The following is a 21412-nucleotide window of genomic DNA, read 5'->3' as shown; positions in this document are numbered from 1 at the left end:
GCTATATACTTTATAGTATACCATAAAAAATATAGATAACACAGTAACACTACTTGTTTTTTTTCTGTTGAAAATAGTCAAACTTGAAAAACACCAAACAATGTCTCGAATAAGCCTCGTAAAATTGTAAAACGCTTTCTTAATCCAGTAGCATTCTAATTTGAACACAAAAAGGTGGTTTGCGATCAGCTACACATAGATCAATTCATGATGTATACGCTTACTAATTAAGTTCAGAATTGAGATTAAAGTAGATGCAGACTGTTCTTATTTTAGGTGCTAAAATGACGTTTTAAAAGTATTGTAAATTTTTCATTTGCATTAACATACTATAGGTCATATAACTATTTAAGATAATTACTTCTAAACAAAATCAAATGTGGCACGTTAAACTTTGTGTTAAAACTTAAACAGATTTATATCTCAGGAATAGATGGAAAATAATGCCATTACTGTTTTCTTATTAACAACTTTTATCATCAGATCTGCCATTTGTAGTGAAATCACAATTTGTCAAGGCGCAAAATTTCATGCAATAAAAACTTTAAACGCCCGGAGAATGCAGATAGTTCAAAAATGAAGCTGGCGGAAAATGCAGATAGTCCAATTTTGTTTTACGCGGAGATTGCAGATAGATCAATTTTGTAATGGGCGGAGATAGCAGATAGTCCGATTTTGCGCGGAGCCATCGATATATATATTTTTTTTTTTTTTTTTTTTTTTTACATGATGCTTTATCAATAAAAACTTATCAAAAAAACAGTGGATTAACTTGTTTATTTAGATAATACAAAGAGTAATGTCATTGTTAACTTTTCCTCTAATTTATCAAGAGATAATTTAGATGAGGAAAGATTCTTTGCAAATAGTTCTGTCCTTAGGAAAGGTCAGATACATGTGTAAGAGATGACATGTTAGACATGACTTTATTAGTGACATTGTTAATGATTTTCTAAAAGTCCAGACTTGAGGAGAAACGGCATGCAATGGAAGGGTATTCCTGACGACGTATATAATTTTCTTTTACAATTTGACCATTGCTTTTTAGACGTTTTGATAATTTATTAAATGCGCTAAACTAAAAAAAAAAGAAAATAAAACAAACTAAATTAAAAAATGGAACAAATTTTTAACAAAAAAGAAATTTTAAAAAATAAACAAAAAACTAAAACTTAAAGTGAAAATTGTTTAAAGTTTTTAATAACGTAAACTATTTAAAGTTACGTTTTTACTAACATAAATTATTTAAAGTTACATGTTTAATAACATAAATTATAACTTCAAAACTTTAATCTTTTGTCATGTTTTTTTTAAAGTAAACAAAGCGCTTTTACATCAAATAACAAATTACTTTTAATGGTTGTTTAATAGTAAATAAACAACTTATTCACAAAATCAAAGTTTGAACAAAACACAATTAAAAATTTAGATATTGATTGTATAACAGAATTTTGTGTAACTTCAATCAATAAAATAACATTAAACATGGTTGCAAATTTTTTTTCAATAAAACTTTTTTAAGTAAAAGAATCATAAATCATTATTAACTTTTTTTTTTTTTTTTTTTTGCCAAGATTCTTTTCTGATTGACTGAAAACAAAATTCATTTTTTACTTTTTCTTTACATATTGTTTTTAAACTTACCACAGAAAACAAAATGTCCACAGACAGATGACCCTACATATTTATGATAAGAATATGTATGTATATTTTTTCTAATAAGTTGCCAAAAAAAATTGTAAAAAAAAAAATAAACAATGTAGGCATTTAAAATTTTTTTTTTCTTTTTTTTTTTTTTCTTTTCGCTTCCAACAAGGCTGCAACTAACCACTAATTAGAGTTAGAAGTTACTGGAAGAGAAGAGATGAAGATTGTAGAGCAAGATAATGATTGCAAATTATATGAATCAAGAAATCAAGATGAAGGAAGTGAATTCCAAAGAACTGATGTTCGAGGAAAAAAAATTGAGGAATGAGAGTTTTTGGAGCACTTAGGAACAGTCACAGAAAAAGGAGACTTAGTTGAATGATGAGTAACACGAGAATGAATTTTAGTAGAAGGCACAAGAGTTGCTAGCTCTTTAGAGCAGTGCCCATTATAGTATTTGTAGAAAAGAGAAAGAGAAGCAATATTACGGCGATGTGATAATGGTTGGAGGTTAGCTGCAAGAGCAGGTCTAACTATGTTTACAAGGCATTTTTGCACTTTGTCTAAAAGAGAAAGGGCATCATTAGAAGATCCGCCCCAGATATGGCAACAGTATTCCATACAAGGCCGGATTTGAGATTTATAGAGATAGAGAGTAGAATCCGAAGTAAAAAAGTGTCTAGTTCGATAAAGAGATGCAACTTTCCCGCCGTTTACTTCTGTTTTTTACATTATTACTGTTAACTTTAAGTTCATCTGCATCAAAGATGTTAACACATATTTTTAATGAACCTCCACCTCCATCAATTGAAACTCGTACAATGGTATTATAAGGATTTAACGCTCTCTCACTTATAATGTTCATAACAAAATCTGAAGAATCTTTTACAAAAACCAAGTTCCTATCAACCTTTTTATCCCCAACTTCAAGTTGCATGGATTGAACACTGTAATTATTTTTCACAGTTAATTCAAGATCTGACAGTAACTTTGTCACTTCTGAATGGACAACTCTCTTTCCTGTGGCCTTGTTAAGAGTAGAAATCAGTTTTCCAGTTCCACTGTTTGAAAAATCAAGATTTATTCAAAGTTGCTTGAATGTTTCAAAAGAGATTTGGTGGGTTTTATTTCTGTCTCCTTTGTTCTCAGGACAACCAACTCTTATTATCTGCGGTTTTCCGCAGGTGGCTAAATATAAAATAGATCACCTGAATTTACTTTTTCTTTGTTCATTTTTTCCTTGATTATTGAAGAAGCCACCTGCTCTGCACTGTGCATACCTTGTTCCAATGCCAATGATGTAAGGTTTTTTACAGCAGTTTATTTGCAGCATTTGTGCTCGAAGCCACGACCTAAATAAATATTGTTGATGGTAATTTGACTATACCAATATCATGTAATATTTTAAAATCTTCTGTTTATATTACCTATTATTGACAGACATTTAGAGCAGATCTTTAATGTGTTTTCTAGAGAGGTAGAAGAGCTTTCATCAATCTCAATTGTAATAATGTCAGACTTGCACTTCTTAGAAGTCCAATTAATCTATATAATAATTATTCAAAACTGACATTTGAGCTTTTTATGACAGAATTGACATGTTTATAATTTAGCAGATATTTTAAAATTCTATTTTAAAAGATGCAATTAGCTTAAACCTAACCTTTTCTATCTTCTGTGTCCATCTGGTTGGTGGTTTCTTTCTTTTTGCAAGCATGTACAAATTAGTTTTGCAATTTCCACATATAGAAGAAGGATAGGCTGCAATTTCTTTCATGTATCCAGAGTATAATACGTCTGCACCAGTTTTTCAATAGTATCATGGACTGCAATAAGACTCTTTTTAGTTTTTGTTTCCCAGCAAGCACAGCAATAACTATTTATATTCATTTTTTATTTGCTAAAAATAACAATGCCATGAGTATTATAATACAATTTTTTTAAGATTTAGAAAATTTATTAAACCAATCTTTAAATTTTTGAAGCATTTCGCGCCAAGAATTTAATAAAACAAAAAATTTAAATATATTTGCATAGTTTATGCTAGATTTATATTTTATATAAAAAATTTGGCAATTGGAAAGTCAAGGCCCCTCTGCCCTCTTATTAGTAATATTTTCAATAGGATTTTGGACCCCTCCCCCCCAGTCTAAAAATGCACACTTGGATTTTTAAAATGTTTAATTTTTAATATTCTAATGAATATCTATTTGATGGCATATTTTTTTTTTTAAGTTGGATAAAGTTCAACCTGAGTGTCGATTTATGACACAGTGACCTGCAGCCTTAATATAAATTTTAAAAATAATTTGGCATCCAAGAAGTTTTATGTTTTTGAATATATTAGTGTGTCTATGTTTCAAAGTTATTTATTTAATAGTTCCTAAAATAAGTCTCAAAATAAAGTTAATTGAAGATGTTATATTTTTAAACCGTCATAAAGAAGTTGCAACTGCTGTTTAAAATTGTCTTTGTTTATAATATTAATCATCAAAAATATAATATTGATAAAAAAAAGTAATATATAATATTCTTTGATAATTTAAATAAAATGTATCTACTGCAAACAATCGTTATAAGCAATTTATTATTTTATTTAGGAGCGTTTTACATGGGATTGTATGCCATTTCTTTCCAAATGTGAAAGTCTCTAGGACCCATCTTCCCAACTTCTGAGATTAAATATGAAATTTTATAATCTGAAAAAAATGGACCTTAATGCCAGACATTACATTGTTACATCAATTTCTTGCATTAAATAAAAAGAGAGTTCTCCAGAGGGTTGTTCTTGAGAAAAGACAAAAGAAATGATAAGCAGTTGCAACTTGCAAATTGCAAATTGCGGTTGCAAAGAAAGTAGAATGTGTGTTGAGATGTGAAATTGACAATAAGGTATAAAAGCTTTTATGGCTGCCTGAATCCATATGGTTACAAAAAGTGACAAAAAAAATCAGCCTAAACAGAATCATGATCATGAAGAAAATTCTGATATAAGTCATCCTGAAGGTAGAAGTAAGAAGTATTGGATGAATCTGATGTAGAAATACAAAATCAAAGTTTTAGTGACATCCTAGCATGCAGCTCTTGGAATTAGGGTCGGCATTCGGAAATCCCAACCTTAAAGTGTTTGAGGTCTGCAATAAATTGCTTATTTCTATGTTTTATGGTAAAACTTTAATGTCTCTTTTTTTTGCCAACCTTATGCCGATCACTAATAGTTTTTCTAATTCTGAGGGCTGTAGCATGGTTTAAACTATATAAAGAAGAACAAGAAGAAACTGAGTTAGTGTCAGATGCAAAACACAAGTCAAGGAGTGAAGGTAAGTGATTAGGGTTGTCTGGAAAATGAGTCACAAAGTTAGCTATCTGAGTAAGAGAAAGACAAAAATTTTAAGTTTTACTATTATGATTATTGAAGCCTTTGTGAATCAGGGGGTAATAGTTATCAAAACTATGATGATATATGGTGAGATACTAAGTCAATGATTTTCAATTCAAATTTTTTAAAAATAAAAAATAACTATGGTTTTAACTAAGTGGTCTTCAAATGTTTAATGCTTTTGTAATTTTCTTTTAGATAATTTGGCAATTATTTTAAGGGAATGTGTGGCAGATTTTCAAAGTAGCTCTGTTTCATTTCAAGTAATTTTTTTTTTTTTTTTTTTGCATAATATACTAATACTGTTCCAACCATTTATATGCAGTAATATATATACATACATTTATTATTATTTTTTATTATTATTATTATTTTTTATTATTATTATTTTTTTGCACTAGCATTCTACTTATTTCAGATTTAAAAATCTTGACTTTATTTCAAGCATTTTATTTCATTTTTTTTAGACATTTTTTTAAAGGTGACTAGTACAAAAACAGAAAAACAGTTTTGCTTAAATTAATGTCCTTCATATTGTATTATATTATTCATACTACTTGCCTAAACGCTAAGTAGGTCTATGTACTGATGTCATGACAGATTATTTCGGTATGACATCCATATTTAATAAATAGAAAATTAACATAAAACTAAATATGAAACTATTTTTAAAAAAATGAACCACACAAAACCACTGCTTTATGTAACCATACATATACCTTACCCTAATGAAAGTTTCTGAAAGTAAAATCTTCCACGTAAAATCTTAAGATCTTTAAAAGTTATTATAACTGCTCCTTAAGAACTTCTATTTCTTATAACTGCTCCCTTAAGTAATGAGCTGTTATTACATTTTTAATTTGATACTAGATTTTTCTTTACACTAAAGAGGCTCTGCCAAAAAAAAGTAACACATGTGTGGTGACTGATGGTGTAAGAGTATGGAGTTCATAACTGTAATGGTAATGCTAAGTTTAGTAAAGAAAAACATTAAATATGTCAATATAGTTATCAAGGTGCTCCACCAAAAGGCACCTTTATTGTAAAACCCTGAAAAGGAATAATAAAAAAACTTGAAATTAAAACTCTAGAATAATTTTTGGTGTCAATACTAAAACTTTTGTTTTGTCAAAGTATATTTGAATATATTTTTTTTTGAGGAATGAGGGTTGCAAAGGTTTTACTTGGTTTGAATATCCAGTATCTGAGATAAAAACCTAATCCACCTACTTAATAAGCAACTTATATCCAGCATCTGAAACAGGAACTTAACAACTGTATTTTAGACATTATGTATGCTGCAGACTACATTGTGCACACAATGTTGTCAACATGTTGACACTATGTAGATTATATTGTGCACACATTGAAGATTACATTTCGTATTCAGTTATTTAAATTTATAAATATTTATATTGTTTAGAAATTTCACAGTCATCCATCGCACATTGACATTTGTTTATTTACAAATCATCAACATCAAGTCATCAAAAAACAAGTTGCCAAAGTGGTAGATGAAAACAATATTGATTTAATAAAAGTATGTATTTTGCTTTTCTTCCATGAGTTTATTAATAGGTTTACTACAATATATATATATATATATATATATATATATATATATATATATATATATATATATATATATATATATATATATATATATATATATATATACACGGATTATTCTAGGAAAAAAATTTGGGCAATGGTACCACACCCCGCCCCCCCCTCCCATCCCAGAGAAAATTTAGCGGAAAATCTGTGTTTTTATATATTCACCATATAAAATGTAAAAAACAGAAAAGGTCCTCAAACTTTAATTTTGGCGGCGCCCAACAGTCTAGAATAGCCTCTAATATATATATTACTGAGAAAACTAAAAATCAAGTTTTTAAGACTTCTGCTACCTGTCAGTGAAGCGTACAGTAGTTTTTTGTTTGTTTGTCTGTAATCAGTATCCAGACAAGGTTTGAAATAAGTTTATATAAAAAGTTTTTAATTTATTGTTTGGAATTTAGAGAGTGTTATGTCACCTATGTCCAAAAATGTCATTTCCTGTTTTTGCGTTGCACAAAATTTTCTTCTCTAATAAGACTAAAGTATCTAGTGTGGACACTCATAAATGACAAAGAGACTTAACCAAACATGCAACATTGTCAGAAATAACAAGTATGCTACATTTACAAGCTACAATTACAAAATAACTGAACATAAAATAGAACAAAAAATTAAAACATGAATTAAAACATATTAAACTCATTTGACTACAAAAATATTTTTAAATCAAAATATAAAAGGAAAATACAAGAAAAAATACAAGGAAAAAACAGGCCTTGAAAGAGGGCAGCAGCTATTCATAATTAATCTTCCTCTTCATTGTCAATGTCAGAGGCATCAATCTCATCATTGTTGGCGGTTGATTGTACATGATGTGGAAGACTGCTATAGAAATCTTGTGCCTCCTGTGGGCAAAAATGCTTTAATTTCTGCAGGTCTTTGAACTTAGCAGCTGAAATAAGCAGAGGTAACCTGTTGGATGGTTGAAGGGCTGCCTGTAAAGTTCTTCTTTTACCAACAGGCTTTGACATGACTGCTGTGGTAAATAATCCATTCCAGCTTTCACGAAACTGCATCAGACAAGGGTGGTCTTGTGAGAAGATCAATTCACACAGAGGTTGTGTCTTGACTGGACAAGATGTTAAATAGAAGTTGGAAATGTGATTTTCCACATTCAGTAGCATAGTGTTGGTTACTGTGACAACCTTGAAAGGGGATGGGTTTTTTCTTGTTTCCCTGAAATGCTGATACCATTCTTCTGGTGTGTTCACTGGTAGTTTTTGATTGATGACAGCCATGTCCCTGTCACACTCCATAAAGGAATGTGCGCGAATAGAAAAGGTTAGTTTCACATTGGTGAAACGTCTTTTGTGGTGAACCATGAAATGCAGGAATCATATGATGGTCCAGTTTTTTTTTTGACCAGGGCACAAATCACAGAACAGTTCCAGCTTTGTAACTTCAGTAAGTAGCAGCTCTGTGAAAAAATAATGCAGCATAGAAGTCACGTCATTAGAGCCTTTTCTCCCCACAGTTTCATTATAGGAGAAAAGGTTGATGTCACCACTCCCTAAATTGTGTGCATTAAAAGTATACGTTGATAATTGTTGCATGTAGTAAACATCATTCATTGTTGTATTAGGCGTTGGTATATTTTCCAAGAAATCAAACGCAACTGCAGCAAAATCTGGAAGTATCTGAGCTTTCCACAATGCTGTAGTTTTTCGGTCATAAAAAACTTGACCCTTCCTCAAATGTAGTTCATTTTCTGTTGTCAGTCGCCACAACTCCTCTTCTGAGTGATCTTTGGCAACTTCTATTTTAAAATAGTCGCAAGTTGAGCAAGTATCCTTGCGTGGATACCCAAATCCAATGTTGAACTTATCAACAAAGATGCGCCTGTTTGTAACAGAAAAAATACATTATTAATTATGTTGTTTATTTTGTTTGTTAAGTTAAGAGTTTCACACCCACCAAACACAATAAGGTCATAACTGAGGCAGAACAGGCGGCTAGCAATAAAGAAAGAGCAGAGAACCTAGCTTAAGGTAGGATGAGACATAATTTTATGTTATTTTTTGTATAAGGTTACAAAATTTTAACAGTCAACGAGCCACAAAATAAAAAGTTGACAAAATATAAAAAGTTCATTAAATCTTTATTTTACTTAATTATCCACTCTTAGCATAGCTTAAAAAAAAAATTCGAACAATTTAAAAAAAAAAAATAATCTTAAGTTAAATTATATAAAAAACCAGAAGAGGAAAGTTTTTTTAAACTAGCAGTACTACATAGAAATCAGATACCTGTAACTTTCTCTTAAACATGCTTCCCCTAGATGAGCTGTCAGGTACATTGCATGCATTTTGGTCAAATTCAGCTCCTCTGGGAGGTATAGTTTTTTTGTATCCTTCAAAGTATAGTGAGACTGTCGTCCTTGAAATGAACGTATCTGATTTATGATGGAGGTTACTTTCTCCTCCATGAAAGATTTCGGTCTGTTGTTGTGCTTGCCTCTCTTGTCAGTGGGTGGTAAACCTGTGAAATAGATTTAATTGGCTATTTTTACCTGACTATACTTGTTTTTTCACTTCAGTACTTTGACAGAAGCTAGCTATCGCAATCCACAATCAGCTGGCAGGGCTATCTCAAAATTTCAAAAAAAATTGACATTCCCTGTTTTTCCCTTGTACCCCTTATATATATATATACATACATATATATATATATATACATATATATATATATATATACATACATATATATATATATATATATATATATATATATATATATATATATATATATATATATATATATATATATATAAACTCTAAAAAAATTTGGTGACTAAGTTATAGAAAAAAGAACATGATTTTTAATTGTGCGAAGTTTTATTGACTTTATTAGTTATAGCTTTGGTTTTACATAAAAATTAAAATGAATTAAAAATTGTTGACATTTTGTAAAACTTTAAATATTATTTTTACACACAATAAATCTTATTTTTTATATAGTTTATATGATATATAATAATAATAATAATAATAATAATAATAATAATAATAATAGAATCGTTAACTTATTAAAAAATTATGTCAATTTATTCCTTAAAAACAGCAATTATTTATAATTTTTATATATATATATCTGTGTGTGTGTGTGTGTTTGTGTGTGTGTTGGGTGTGGGTTCTACAATTATTTTTTTTAAGCATAAAGTGTAAATTTAATATATTTAAAAAAATGTTATGGTTTAAATTTTAAGATAATAAAAAAATAAAAAGCTTACAGCTTAAAACATAGTTTTTTGGATATTTATGCAAGATATGTTTGATCTGCTATAATTTTATATGTAATGTGAATTTTCAGATAACAATATCTATAAATATATTTAAATATAATTTTATTTATAATAATTGATTTTATTAACAGTTATATTTAAAAAGTGATTTAATTTGTTATACTTTCTACTACTAATAATAATAATTTAGATAATTTTTTTTATTATTTGTAAATATATTAAGTTTTTATATATTTTTAAAAAGTAATACAATTTTTGTTTTATATGTTTGTAAGATATATATATATAGGATATATCTAAAACTTTATTGGTTCTTTTAAATTTAAATATATTTACTTAGAAAGTTCAAATAGTTCATGTGTCAAAAATAATCAATTTAGAAATCCAAGTTAGTCAACAGAGTGCAGGTCAGATCATTTATAGTTTCAATTCTGTGCTTATTTTTTTATTTCAAATAAATTCCTTTTTTTGTCTCAATTTATTGTTTATTGTTATCTAAACTTTATTTATAAAAAAAATTATATAAGATTTCAATCTATAAATGTTTTTCCTTAGAGTGTAGCATTGGCCTTGCTTACTAATAAACAATCTTTAAAGAACAGCAAAAAAAGTTTGTTAAAGACTGTTATGTAACAAAATAAAACAATAAATATTGAAATAAAGTTTTATTGAATGTAAAAATATACTTGAATATACTAAAAAATAATTATTAGAGAAGTTATTTTTCAGTAAATATTTGTTTATTTAATTAGGCTCACTAGTTATTTATTAATGTTTGTTCTTTTTTGGTTATTCAGAAGGTCGTTTGAGAGTTTAAAAATACCCCCACAAAGATATTTTTGTTATAAGTTGCTATTTTGACATAAGTTGCTTTAAGAAATATTAATTTTATTGCAAGTCGTTTACCCATATAACATTTTATTTTACTAGTTTGACAAAACTTAATTTGAAAAAAAAAAAAAAATTATTTTCAAGGGTTGCTATATAAAATAAGTATATAAAGAAATAATAAAAAATAATGCTAAATTATATAAAAATTTCAAAGTTTATCATTATTTTATAAAAAAAAAACAAGAAAAAAAATTATGATAAAAAAATCTTGTTGAATTCACTTTTTTCGTTTTTAGTTTAAAAATGTCATTTTTTCTGTTAACTAAAATCTAAAATAATTATTTATGAAATGATTCATATTTTTGAAATTCTTTTATAAGTTTGCTTCATTTGAGACCCAGCATGACATACTTTTGAAAAAAAAAAATTTTTTCATAATATTAGGGAGCCATTTAATGTTCAAGGACCTGTAACAACCCCTAAAAGTATTCTTTATTCAAAAAATGTTTAAATCCAGTATTATTTTATTATACAGAACACATTTAGGGGGTGCTAGCAGACAATAAAGAGTAGGTTGTAGTGGCTCCCCTCTGATTTGGGGAAGTACAGTTTACAAAAATATATTTAAAAAAAATCTAGTAACAAGATAATTGAGGAATCTGTTGAATTGTTTTACCAATTTGTTTACAGGTTCCTCTGTTAATTTGTTACAAATTGTTGAGTTTTATTTAGTGCTACTTGAACAGACTGAAATAAAGAACTTTTTTTTTTTATTATTATGTTTCTGCTATTTTTCTGGTTGAGGTTAAAAAAAACAGTTTTTTTCTTTTTTTTTCTTGAAAAAAAAAAACCACTATTAAGTTGAGAGTTACTAGAAACAAGAAAAAGTTTTAGTTGATGGAACTAGAGATGATAGCTCCTTTGAGCAGCGTCCAAGAGATGCAACCTTTCAAAGATGGGAAAGAGGCTCAAGCTTAGCAGTGTGGATCCAACTATATTTACAATTTATCTTTGGACCTTGTTTAGAAGAGAAAGAGCATCAATATAAGAACCAGCTCAAATATGACAATAGTATTCCATACAGGGACGGATAAAAGATTTGTAGAGGTAGAAAATGGAATCAGGAGTAAGAAAATAGCGAGCACGATAAAAAGAAGCAACATTACTGGATGCTAATTTAGCAATCGATTGTATATATGGTTTCCATCAAAGGTCAGTAGAAAACGATAATCCAAGAAGACGTAAAGAAGAAGAATCAGTGAGAGGGTCGCAATTCAATCATTTAGGAATGTTGACAGCATTGTTATAGTTGTTTACAGTAAATAACTGAGTTTTGTTGGAGTTAAATTTTACAAGCCACTGCGAACCCCAATCTGTTACAGAAGTGAGATCAGATTCAAGATCGGTAACCTGTTCTAAGCATTTGAAAAAAGATGATATTTTGTCAAGACAGGAGTATGAAGTTGAGTCATCAGTAAAAAGAGCTACTTTAGGTGTAAGGGTTGTGAGGAAGATCATTAATGTAGATAAGAAACAAAACAGGCCCAAGAATAGAACCTTGAGGTACCTCAGAAGTTACTGGAAATAAAGAAGAGTGTTGTCCTTCAAGGATGACTTTAATAAAGCAGTTAAAAAGAAACGATTTGATAATCTGAAAAACTTTCCCAAATACACCATATGAAACATGCTTATGAAGAAGACCAGCATATCAAACTTTGTGGAAAGCTTCAGATATGTCAATAGCTCTAGCCTCTCTGTCTCCATCTAATGCACAATAAAATCTTTCAGTCACAGCAGTTAGCAAGTCAGCCGTAAAGCGAGAGGATCAAAAACCGTATCTATTGTCTGACAGTAAGTTATCCCAGTCAGCTTTAGAGTAGTAATAATGATAAGGTGAGTCTAAAAAGGAAGTACAAGATGAAAAATTTAAAGAGATAAACTAAACACAAGCTAGAATTAGAAACAAGATATAAATCAAGGAGTAAAGGTAAATGATTAGGGTTGTCAGTAAAGCAAGTCACAAAGTTAACTATCTGAGTAAGAGAATGAGAAATACAGAAGTTATAGGCTTTAGTGCCAGCAGGGTCAATGGCGTTAGAGCCAATCATTAAGTATGATGAGCATTAAAGTCACCAATAACAACAATATTAGAGAAGTAAAAAGAGAGAGCCTGGTCAATTTGATCAGAAATTATATCTAAAAGAGTGCAGTTTTGGGAAGAAGGAGGATGATAAAAAACAAAGAGAAATGTGATAGAGTGAAGAGGTGCTAAGCGGAAGCACATAAAGGAATGGTCAAGAGATTGAAACCTGATTTCACGACAAATAGTTGAATTGATGCATATGTATACCTCCAAGCCAAGCATGTGACTATTGGCGTCTTTACAAATCAAAGGATAGTATGCATCAACACTAAGATGAAGAATAGCAGAATTTAAATTAGGAAGGTTGCTTCGCAGACCAAAAATATTTATAAAAGATATATTAAAACAGTTAGTTAGGTGGGGATGGTTTTTTATGTTTAATATTTTGATTTACTTTTGGTATGATTTAAATTTAAAGAGAACTCGACTCATTCCTAGATAGAGCACAGCCTCCTAAGCAATAAGCTATGCAATTGTCTCAGTCCTGTTAATTAACCTTAAGTCGTAACATAGAGCTCTCTATGTGGCCTTGACAATGCGCACCAAAAGCATTAACAGGGACACTATCCATGAGCAACATGGCATTACTAATACTCTGATATTTTGCAGCTGTTGATGGATTCAGCCTCTCTGAGAGCTACCACAGAGTTTGGGAAACCTTACTACCAGCTACCCTCAGAACCATTCAACTGAATTTTAGAGTGTAAAGACTAGAGATGGTGTCTCGATAAAAAAACTCATTTCGGGCAGATGTTAATTGCATCCAGCTACTGTCTTGTAGGAGGCCTCCTAGGCAAAGACTTTACAGGTAAGCAAAATAATTTTGCTAACTAGCCTCAAAACACTTCTTCATCTATTAGGCTAGCATAGATTTAAACCTGTGTTACATTGTTTCCTGCCTAGGATGATGAATGCTGGATCTTCTTGGCTCTTCTCATGGGTTTTTGCTTGTGCCTCCTAGATAGTGGCTATGCAGCTCTTCCTGTTATCTCCTAATTAGGAGATAACAAGAAGAGTTGGATAGCATAACAGGAAGAGTTGCATTATCTTCTAATTAGTAGATAACAGGAAGAGTTACATAGCCACTATGTAGGAAGCACAAGCAAAAACCCATGAGAAGAGCCAAGAAGATCCAGCATTCATTATCCTAGACAGGAAACAATGTGTGGTTGGTTTAAATCTATGCTAACCTAATAGATGAAGAAGTGGTTTGAGGCTAGTTAGCCTCAAACCACTTCTGAAAAAATTATTTTGCTTACCCCTAAAGTCTTTGCCTAGGAGGCCTCCTACAAGACAGTAGCTGGATGCAATTAACATCTGCCCAAGATGAGTTTTTTTATCGAGACACCATCTCTAGTCTTTACTCAACCTAAAGCAGAGGATTAGGTCAGAGTTTGTTTATCCTAGCCTTTGCCTGAAAAAGCACACCCTACAAGGGTGCAGGACATAGAACCAGTAGTACTGGGTTACAAGATACCAGTAGCAGGGTGATTGTGATGATCATGAACCTAACCTGACCTGACCTGGAATAATTAAAAGGAGCTACTTCCTGCAAACTGTACCTTAAAGCATTGGGCATGATATTTTGGAAATGCATTAGGGAAAATATTACATCTAACAAAAACTAGAGATTAAGGTGAGCGTAGCGTTATATTTGGAGTAACTAGTTAGTTTATGAGTTCATACTGCATCAAAACAGATTTAAACATTTAAACAAAACATTTAAACATTTAAACAAACACAAACAGACATAAAGCAACTTACGGGTGAATGAACACAGCACCAGAGGTTCAGTCAGAACACAAACATGCAGATAGCAACTTACGGGTGAGTCATCACCACGCCAGAAGTTTAGAAAGAAGACAAACATACATATAAAGTATAATATAGGTAAGCTAACATAGTAACTATGGCACCTCCAACTATATAAAAGACACAAATAAAAACAAAATTGAAAAAAAATGTGTATATATATATTACTATAGGCATGACCGATATTAAATAGCACCGATGACAGGAAGCAAACTCCTTCCAGTCTTTGCTTAGAAAGCGAATTCCACAAGTCAGCAGCATATCGAACTAGTTGTACTGGGTTACATGTTACCAGTAGCAGGGTGATCATGAAGACCATACACCTGACCTGGCTTGAGATTTATATATATATATATATATATATATATATATATATATATATATATATATATATATATATATATATATATATATATATAAATATGTGTGTATATATATATGTATATGTATATATATGTATATGTATATATATATATGTAAATATAATATATATATAAAATATATATATAATATATATATAAAATATATATAATATATATATATATATATATATATATATATATATATATATATATATATATATATATATATATATATATAATATATATATATATGAAATTTAAAATACATTTCAATCAAATACAAATGTAAATATTTTAGAAAATTTTTAATTCAATATAATACAATTACAAATATGCAAATTTAGCCTAATTCTACCAAGTACAAATATGTATTTGACCCAAGCCTGTTAGTTAGTATTCAAAAAATGTTTTTTTTTTTAATATACTGTTTAATACATATACTTAACCATTTTTAGTTTTCTAAAATATAATTTCTCCTGTTATTGTGATTTCCTCTTGTTTATATACAAAAACTGTATGGTAAAAAAATTATGTTAATTTTTTTTAGTTTGCTTTTCACTTTTTTACTAATTTTTTTTTAAACTCTGTAAGGTTGTTTCATAGTTAAACATCTGTTGTGATTATTTTTAAAGTCTTTTAAACAAAAATAAAATTGCTGCTGTAAAATTTAATCTATAATTTAGAATCAGAAGAAAATGAATTTAAGGAGATAGTTGATTACATTGAGGAACTACATTTTCACAATTGTATGTTTGTTTTATTCTTTTAGAATATTTATGAGATCTTCATAAGTTATAAGTCAACTTTTTTTTGAAAACAATAGTATTTTTAATTTTAAACCATATGATTATTATTATTGCTCCACTAAAAATGAATATCATAAAAACAATGCATCGCATTGTTTTTATGATATTTATTTTTAGTGGAGCAGTGAATCATAAATTATATCTCTCTGTTTTGATTACATAAATTATATGAATAGGATATGGTTTTTTTGTTTAGGTTACGAATTTATGGAGTTCTCCCTATTTGTTTTATAAAGTTTTATATTTTTACTAATGTTTTTTTTTAGCATTAGAAAGTTTCCAGCAATTCTTCAAAAGTTGGCTTGTAGATTATCTTCCTGATGATGTTCAATTATACATTGATTTTGATCTTCATAAAGAAAATGGTTTTGAATTAATTATAAACTTTTTATTTCTAATGTTGTTTGGTTATTGACAGTTTTTATTATTTCACACAAAGGGCCACATAGGATGTTTTACACAGAAAATTTCATATAGGGCAATGTTACACAGAGGATAATGTTTCACATGTGATTAAACTTTTAGGGAAGTAAAACAAGTTTCATTGAATCTCAAATTTAAGCTTGTGTTTGTGTGAATATATGTAAATGTGTATATAGATATATATATATATATATATATATATATATATATATATATATATATATATATATATACATATATATATATATATATATATATATATATATATATATATATATATATATACATGTATATATATTAAGGTGATGCAGTTGCCCTCAAGTTTTTTAACAAATGTACCAGACTTTTTTTGGTAAAAATGGGTAATGTTTAATGGTAGTATGTAGTAGCAAATTTAAATTTAAATTTTTTGTTTAGGTGTAAATCTTTGAAATTTTTCAATTTTTACTCTTCCTTAAAACAAGGGGTGGGTGGGGGGTGGGGGGTGGAGATTAATTTTAGTCCATATTTAATGAACAGGGGAGTTTTAACAAAATGAGGGGGGGGGAGTTTATGTTACTATATAAGTACTTTTTATAAAAAATTTCAGTTTATAAATCCAAACATATATTTTTCACAAAACATGCACAAAGCTATTTAAATCTAGCGCGGCTTACAATCAAATCGGCATTTTCTAACAGCTGTTTTATAATTTCAATAGGATTTAATATGTTGATATGAGTTTTATACTTTGGTAAGAAATAAATTAAAAGCTCATTACCGATAAATTGAGATTTACTTGGTCGATGATTTTTAAAACTTGTTTACACTGAAAAATTTTGTTTTTATCAGTGACTGAAATAATTAGTTTCTAATTTTTAAGGCCGATTTTCACAGTAAAAGTTAATTAACAAGGGGGTTTTAATAAGCTTGGGATGGGTAGGAAAATTTTCGGAAAATTAATAAACATCCCCCCTTTTATTAGGGACTCCAGAGTAGCTTATATATCTTTGGGACAACATAAGATGCATTTGCTACTTTCATTTTATCTGTTTGTTTGTTTTTCACCTTCCATTATTTTAGTTTGTTCATATACTTTTTAGTTTTCAGTAAAACCAAAAAAAATTATGAAAGCGCTAATTAGTATTTTATATAGAAAAAACAAACTATAAATAAGTTTTACAATTCTTATTTAAATAATTTAGGTTTTTTTATATCTACGTATTATCATTATTGTTACAAAATGTAAAATTATTATTAAATGATAGATAAAAATCATCCTTAATAGAACACTACTATAACTTGCCCCCATTATAACTAGCCCTAGTCAATCCTAGGTGTAATCTTGTTGGGAAAAGCTGCTTCATTTACTTAGGGTGAATTCAGAATATTGTGTGGTATAAGCAAAGATGTGTTGATGATGGTTCTTTTGTTAGAATGCTGCCTAATTTCGTAACTACATCCAGGTTCATTTGTTCCATGATCAAGACAAACTTCTCTTATTTTAAGTGATATTTTACATCTCAAAATACTTGATTGCAGTTGTTTTTTTTTATGAATGTTTATGGATTCATTCTTGTTTAGCAATTTTTCTGTCATGATAACTTTTTTTTCCATAAGGTTGGCAACTAAACCCACAGATGCCTTTCTATCAGTCATCATGCTGGTCAGAAACTGTTTAATCTTTGCATCAACTATTTTATCTAGCACATCTTGTTGCCGAACCCTCATTGTTTTTGTAAGCTTGTCTTTTAACCCGTTGGTTCTTAAGTGTTGATTTGTGTAACTATTTGTGTTAATGTTTCTATGGCCATGATTAATTTTTAGCAGACTTTTAAACTCATCAAATAATGTCATAATTTCTTTTTCCATTTTATTTGGTTTAATTTTTGCATTATTGTTTGGTTATAAAATGGTAAAGTTAATTTAACTTGTAGAATCTCTTTAAAATTTGTGTAGAGAAGTGTGTAAAAAAATTTAATAGCACTTGACAAGCAGTTGGTAGTCTAGATGCTTGTATATTTTTATTAATTTTAATAGGAATATTTTTTAGTATGAAATATCTGAAGTTTTTTTATTTAACCGTTTTTACTCTGATAAAGTATAAATAATAAAATATAGTAGAAGTTGCACGCTGTTTTACAAGGGGTTTTTTTTACTGATTATAATCTAATTTTAAAAAATTGTATCAATCTCAAAACTTCAATTGAAATCTGTTATCACTAAATATTGCTCCACTTCATTAAAGTTTCAGCTTTTTATGAACCTCACCACCAAAAAAAGTTAGGCTAAATCAGACCACATAAGGACAACTAGATCATCCTTATATATATATTTATATATTTATATATATATATATTTATATATATATATATATATATATATATATATATATATATATATATATATATATATATATATATATATATGTATATATATATATATATATATATATATATATATATATATATATATATATATATATATTATATATATATATATATATATATATATATATATATATATATATATATATATATATATATATATATATATATATATATATATATATAAATAAACATGCCTTGTTTTGAATAAAAAGTGGCTAAGCACATTACCTTGTCATGATTTTGACATCATAAATTTATCTTTTTTATTTTTATTTAAGGACATTAACTTTTTTAGCTTCCGCAATAAAATAAGCTACAGCAAAACAAGTTTATTTTACTAATTAAGAAAAACAAATCTTGAATTTTTTTTTAATATTAAATAATTAAGTTTAATATTACATTTTTTTATGATCTTTTAACAAATTAATTTCTTTCTTTTCTCTACATTTGTATAAATGAATTAAAATATCTTAATATTTTTTTTCATTATTTTTTAAAATTGCGACTTTGCAAACAATAATTTTTTACTTTTTAAAAAGTTATTAACAAACAAAAAATATTGCTTTATGCAAAGAAAAAAAACTCAAGTTAATTACTTTACCAGGCCTTTTTTTTTTATGTGACAAACAAATGTTTAAGTTTCAGTACCATTTATTAAAAAATTTATGCCGTTGTGCTTTCACCTGCCTTAAAGCAAAATAGTTAAACGTACGCTTTATGAATAATTTTGATGCAGTGTTATAAGTTATAACATGTTTACAAGGCATTTCATTTTTTGTAAAAAATAGAAAAGGAGGAAGAAATACCAAGAAAAAAAAATCTATTATTTTTTAAGTTTAAATAACTTTTTTATTGAAAATTCTTTCTAAATTATAAGGAAATTTCTGTTTTCACTTTTTTGATTTTGCACAATCTGTTAATTATATAAAGTTGATGTAACTATTACAAGATATTATTTTTCTTAACTATTATTTTGCTTCAAGCGTAAATTCAAGCAAAAAAATTGATAATAGAGTTATATCCATAAAAGTTTTTTTTAGTTATAAAAAAATAAACTCTTTATAAGATGTCATTTAAAGTTTGCAATAATGTTTTTTCATTTTTTGACAAAACCAATCATTATAACAAAACAAACAAACTATAAATTAAAATATCAAAAGTGGCGCTAATATAAAATAAAACATGACTTGACGTTCTGATGATGTTCTATAAGATATATATATATATATATATATATATATATATATATATATATATATATATATATATATATATCTTATAGAACATCAGTAACTAATTCAATTAAATCAGCTATATTAATAACAGCAGGTTGTAATTCTGCTCCCCTGCCTGTGTTAACTAGGAGTGTTACTTGAGCCTCATCACTAGCTTGCAGCGCTTCCTCCACCATTTCGTTAACTTGTGCGCGTACTTCAACCAGATTTTGCTACTTGGATAGATTTGTATTTGTATTTGCTACTTGGATAGATTTTTATCTATCCAAGTAACAAGTTTTCCTTACAGCTTCTTGAGTCCGCGTCGTAATACCTAGCACAGCAAAGGTGACTTCCTTAACCACCAGTACTGTTGTTCCCTGTCTGTCCAAGCAAACTCTGTTTTCTCTTTCAGCTGCTCGTTCCATTCCACTACATGCTTTCTTTGCTTATGCACCTGAAATCTCGAAAAGTTATCTGAAGAGAAATTACAACTCGCACAAGAAAATTGCTTTTTCTCCTCTGCCACCCCCACAATACCCTTATAGTACCTCAGATGTGTTCCCACACTGAGTTGGACATCACCCTTATATAGACAATTATTACACTGGTACCAAACTCCACCTGGTGCAAGTTTGTGAGTTTGAGCCAAATGTGCCCTTAGCGCTTTTCCGATCGTAAATTTCATGAAACACGCAGGACAGGACCAAATACTGTTTGGAACCTGGGTGTATGACTACTGTATCGCATAGAGGTTGCATACATGGATTTACCACAGCAGTTATGATAGACAACACATGTACAGACTTACACTCCTCCTCTCAAAACACCATGGCTACCAAAAAGTGTCATTGGCCCCAAGTTTCAGCTTTTGCAATGATTAATACCTGCGTTTACCGATTAACACTTGTATTTGTATTGTATACTGGTACTAATTTTTATAGTAAGCTATAAAGTTTAGTACTAATGCATGTTAATTGGAAATACTCGTAGCTTTAGTATTGGAATTTTTGGAAATTTGGTTTAGTAAGGATTGTAGGGACAATGCCGGCTGAGAATTGTGTAATTTTATTTAAAGAAAAACTCTCTGTGTTTGGTTTAAATCTTGATAATAGTATTGTGTGCATGATGATAGGCGGAGCCAGCGTAGTGAAAAAAATTGGAAAACTGTTACAGATTTATCAACAGCTATGCTTTGCTCATAGTATTCAACTGGTGATAATTTTAGTTTTATATAATACATTAGCATCAATTTGTATGCAGAGACAGTTAGTCGAGGAAGTTGACAATCACATTGAAAATTTGGAAAATGAATCTAAATTTGGTGAAAGTTTTATATATATATATATATATATATATATATATATATATATATATATATATATATATATATATAAAATCAGGTAGCAATAATGGTGGTGATGAGAGTTGCTTTATAGTGGATAATCAAATAATTGAAGATGTAGTAATTACAACCAAAGTGATTGGTCCTGTGATTAATAAAGTTAGAAAAATTGTGATTTTTAAAAGATGACTAACTAAAAATGATGACTATCTTCAAAAAT

At 28.6% G+C, this 21412-nt stretch overlaps 1 protein-coding gene across 2 annotated transcripts in view; it reads left to right on the top strand.

Moving 5' to 3' along the window:
• LOC100202984 (meiosis 1 arrest protein) overlaps positions 1-21412 on the top strand; it is a 78756-nt gene that overhangs the window by 14151 nt on the left and 43193 nt on the right. For both annotated transcript variants that reach the window (XM_065791239.1, XM_065791240.1), the window contains exons 5-9: positions 5225-5289; positions 6450-6566; positions 10228-10294; positions 15719-15781; positions 16108-16206. In XM_065791239.1, the coding sequence (XP_065647311.1) occupies positions 5225-5289; positions 6450-6566; positions 10228-10294; positions 15719-15781; positions 16108-16206 (411 nt within the window). The remainder of the gene's footprint in view (positions 1-5224; positions 5290-6449; positions 6567-10227; positions 10295-15718; positions 15782-16107; positions 16207-21412) is intronic.

The sequence above is a fragment of the Hydra vulgaris genome, chromosome 02 (genome assembly GCF_038396675.1).
Source record: "Hydra vulgaris chromosome 02, alternate assembly HydraT2T_AEP".
Lineage (NCBI taxonomy): Eukaryota > Metazoa > Cnidaria > Hydrozoa > Anthoathecata > Hydridae > Hydra > Hydra vulgaris.
This window is presented reverse-complemented; position numbering and strand designations above follow the sequence as displayed.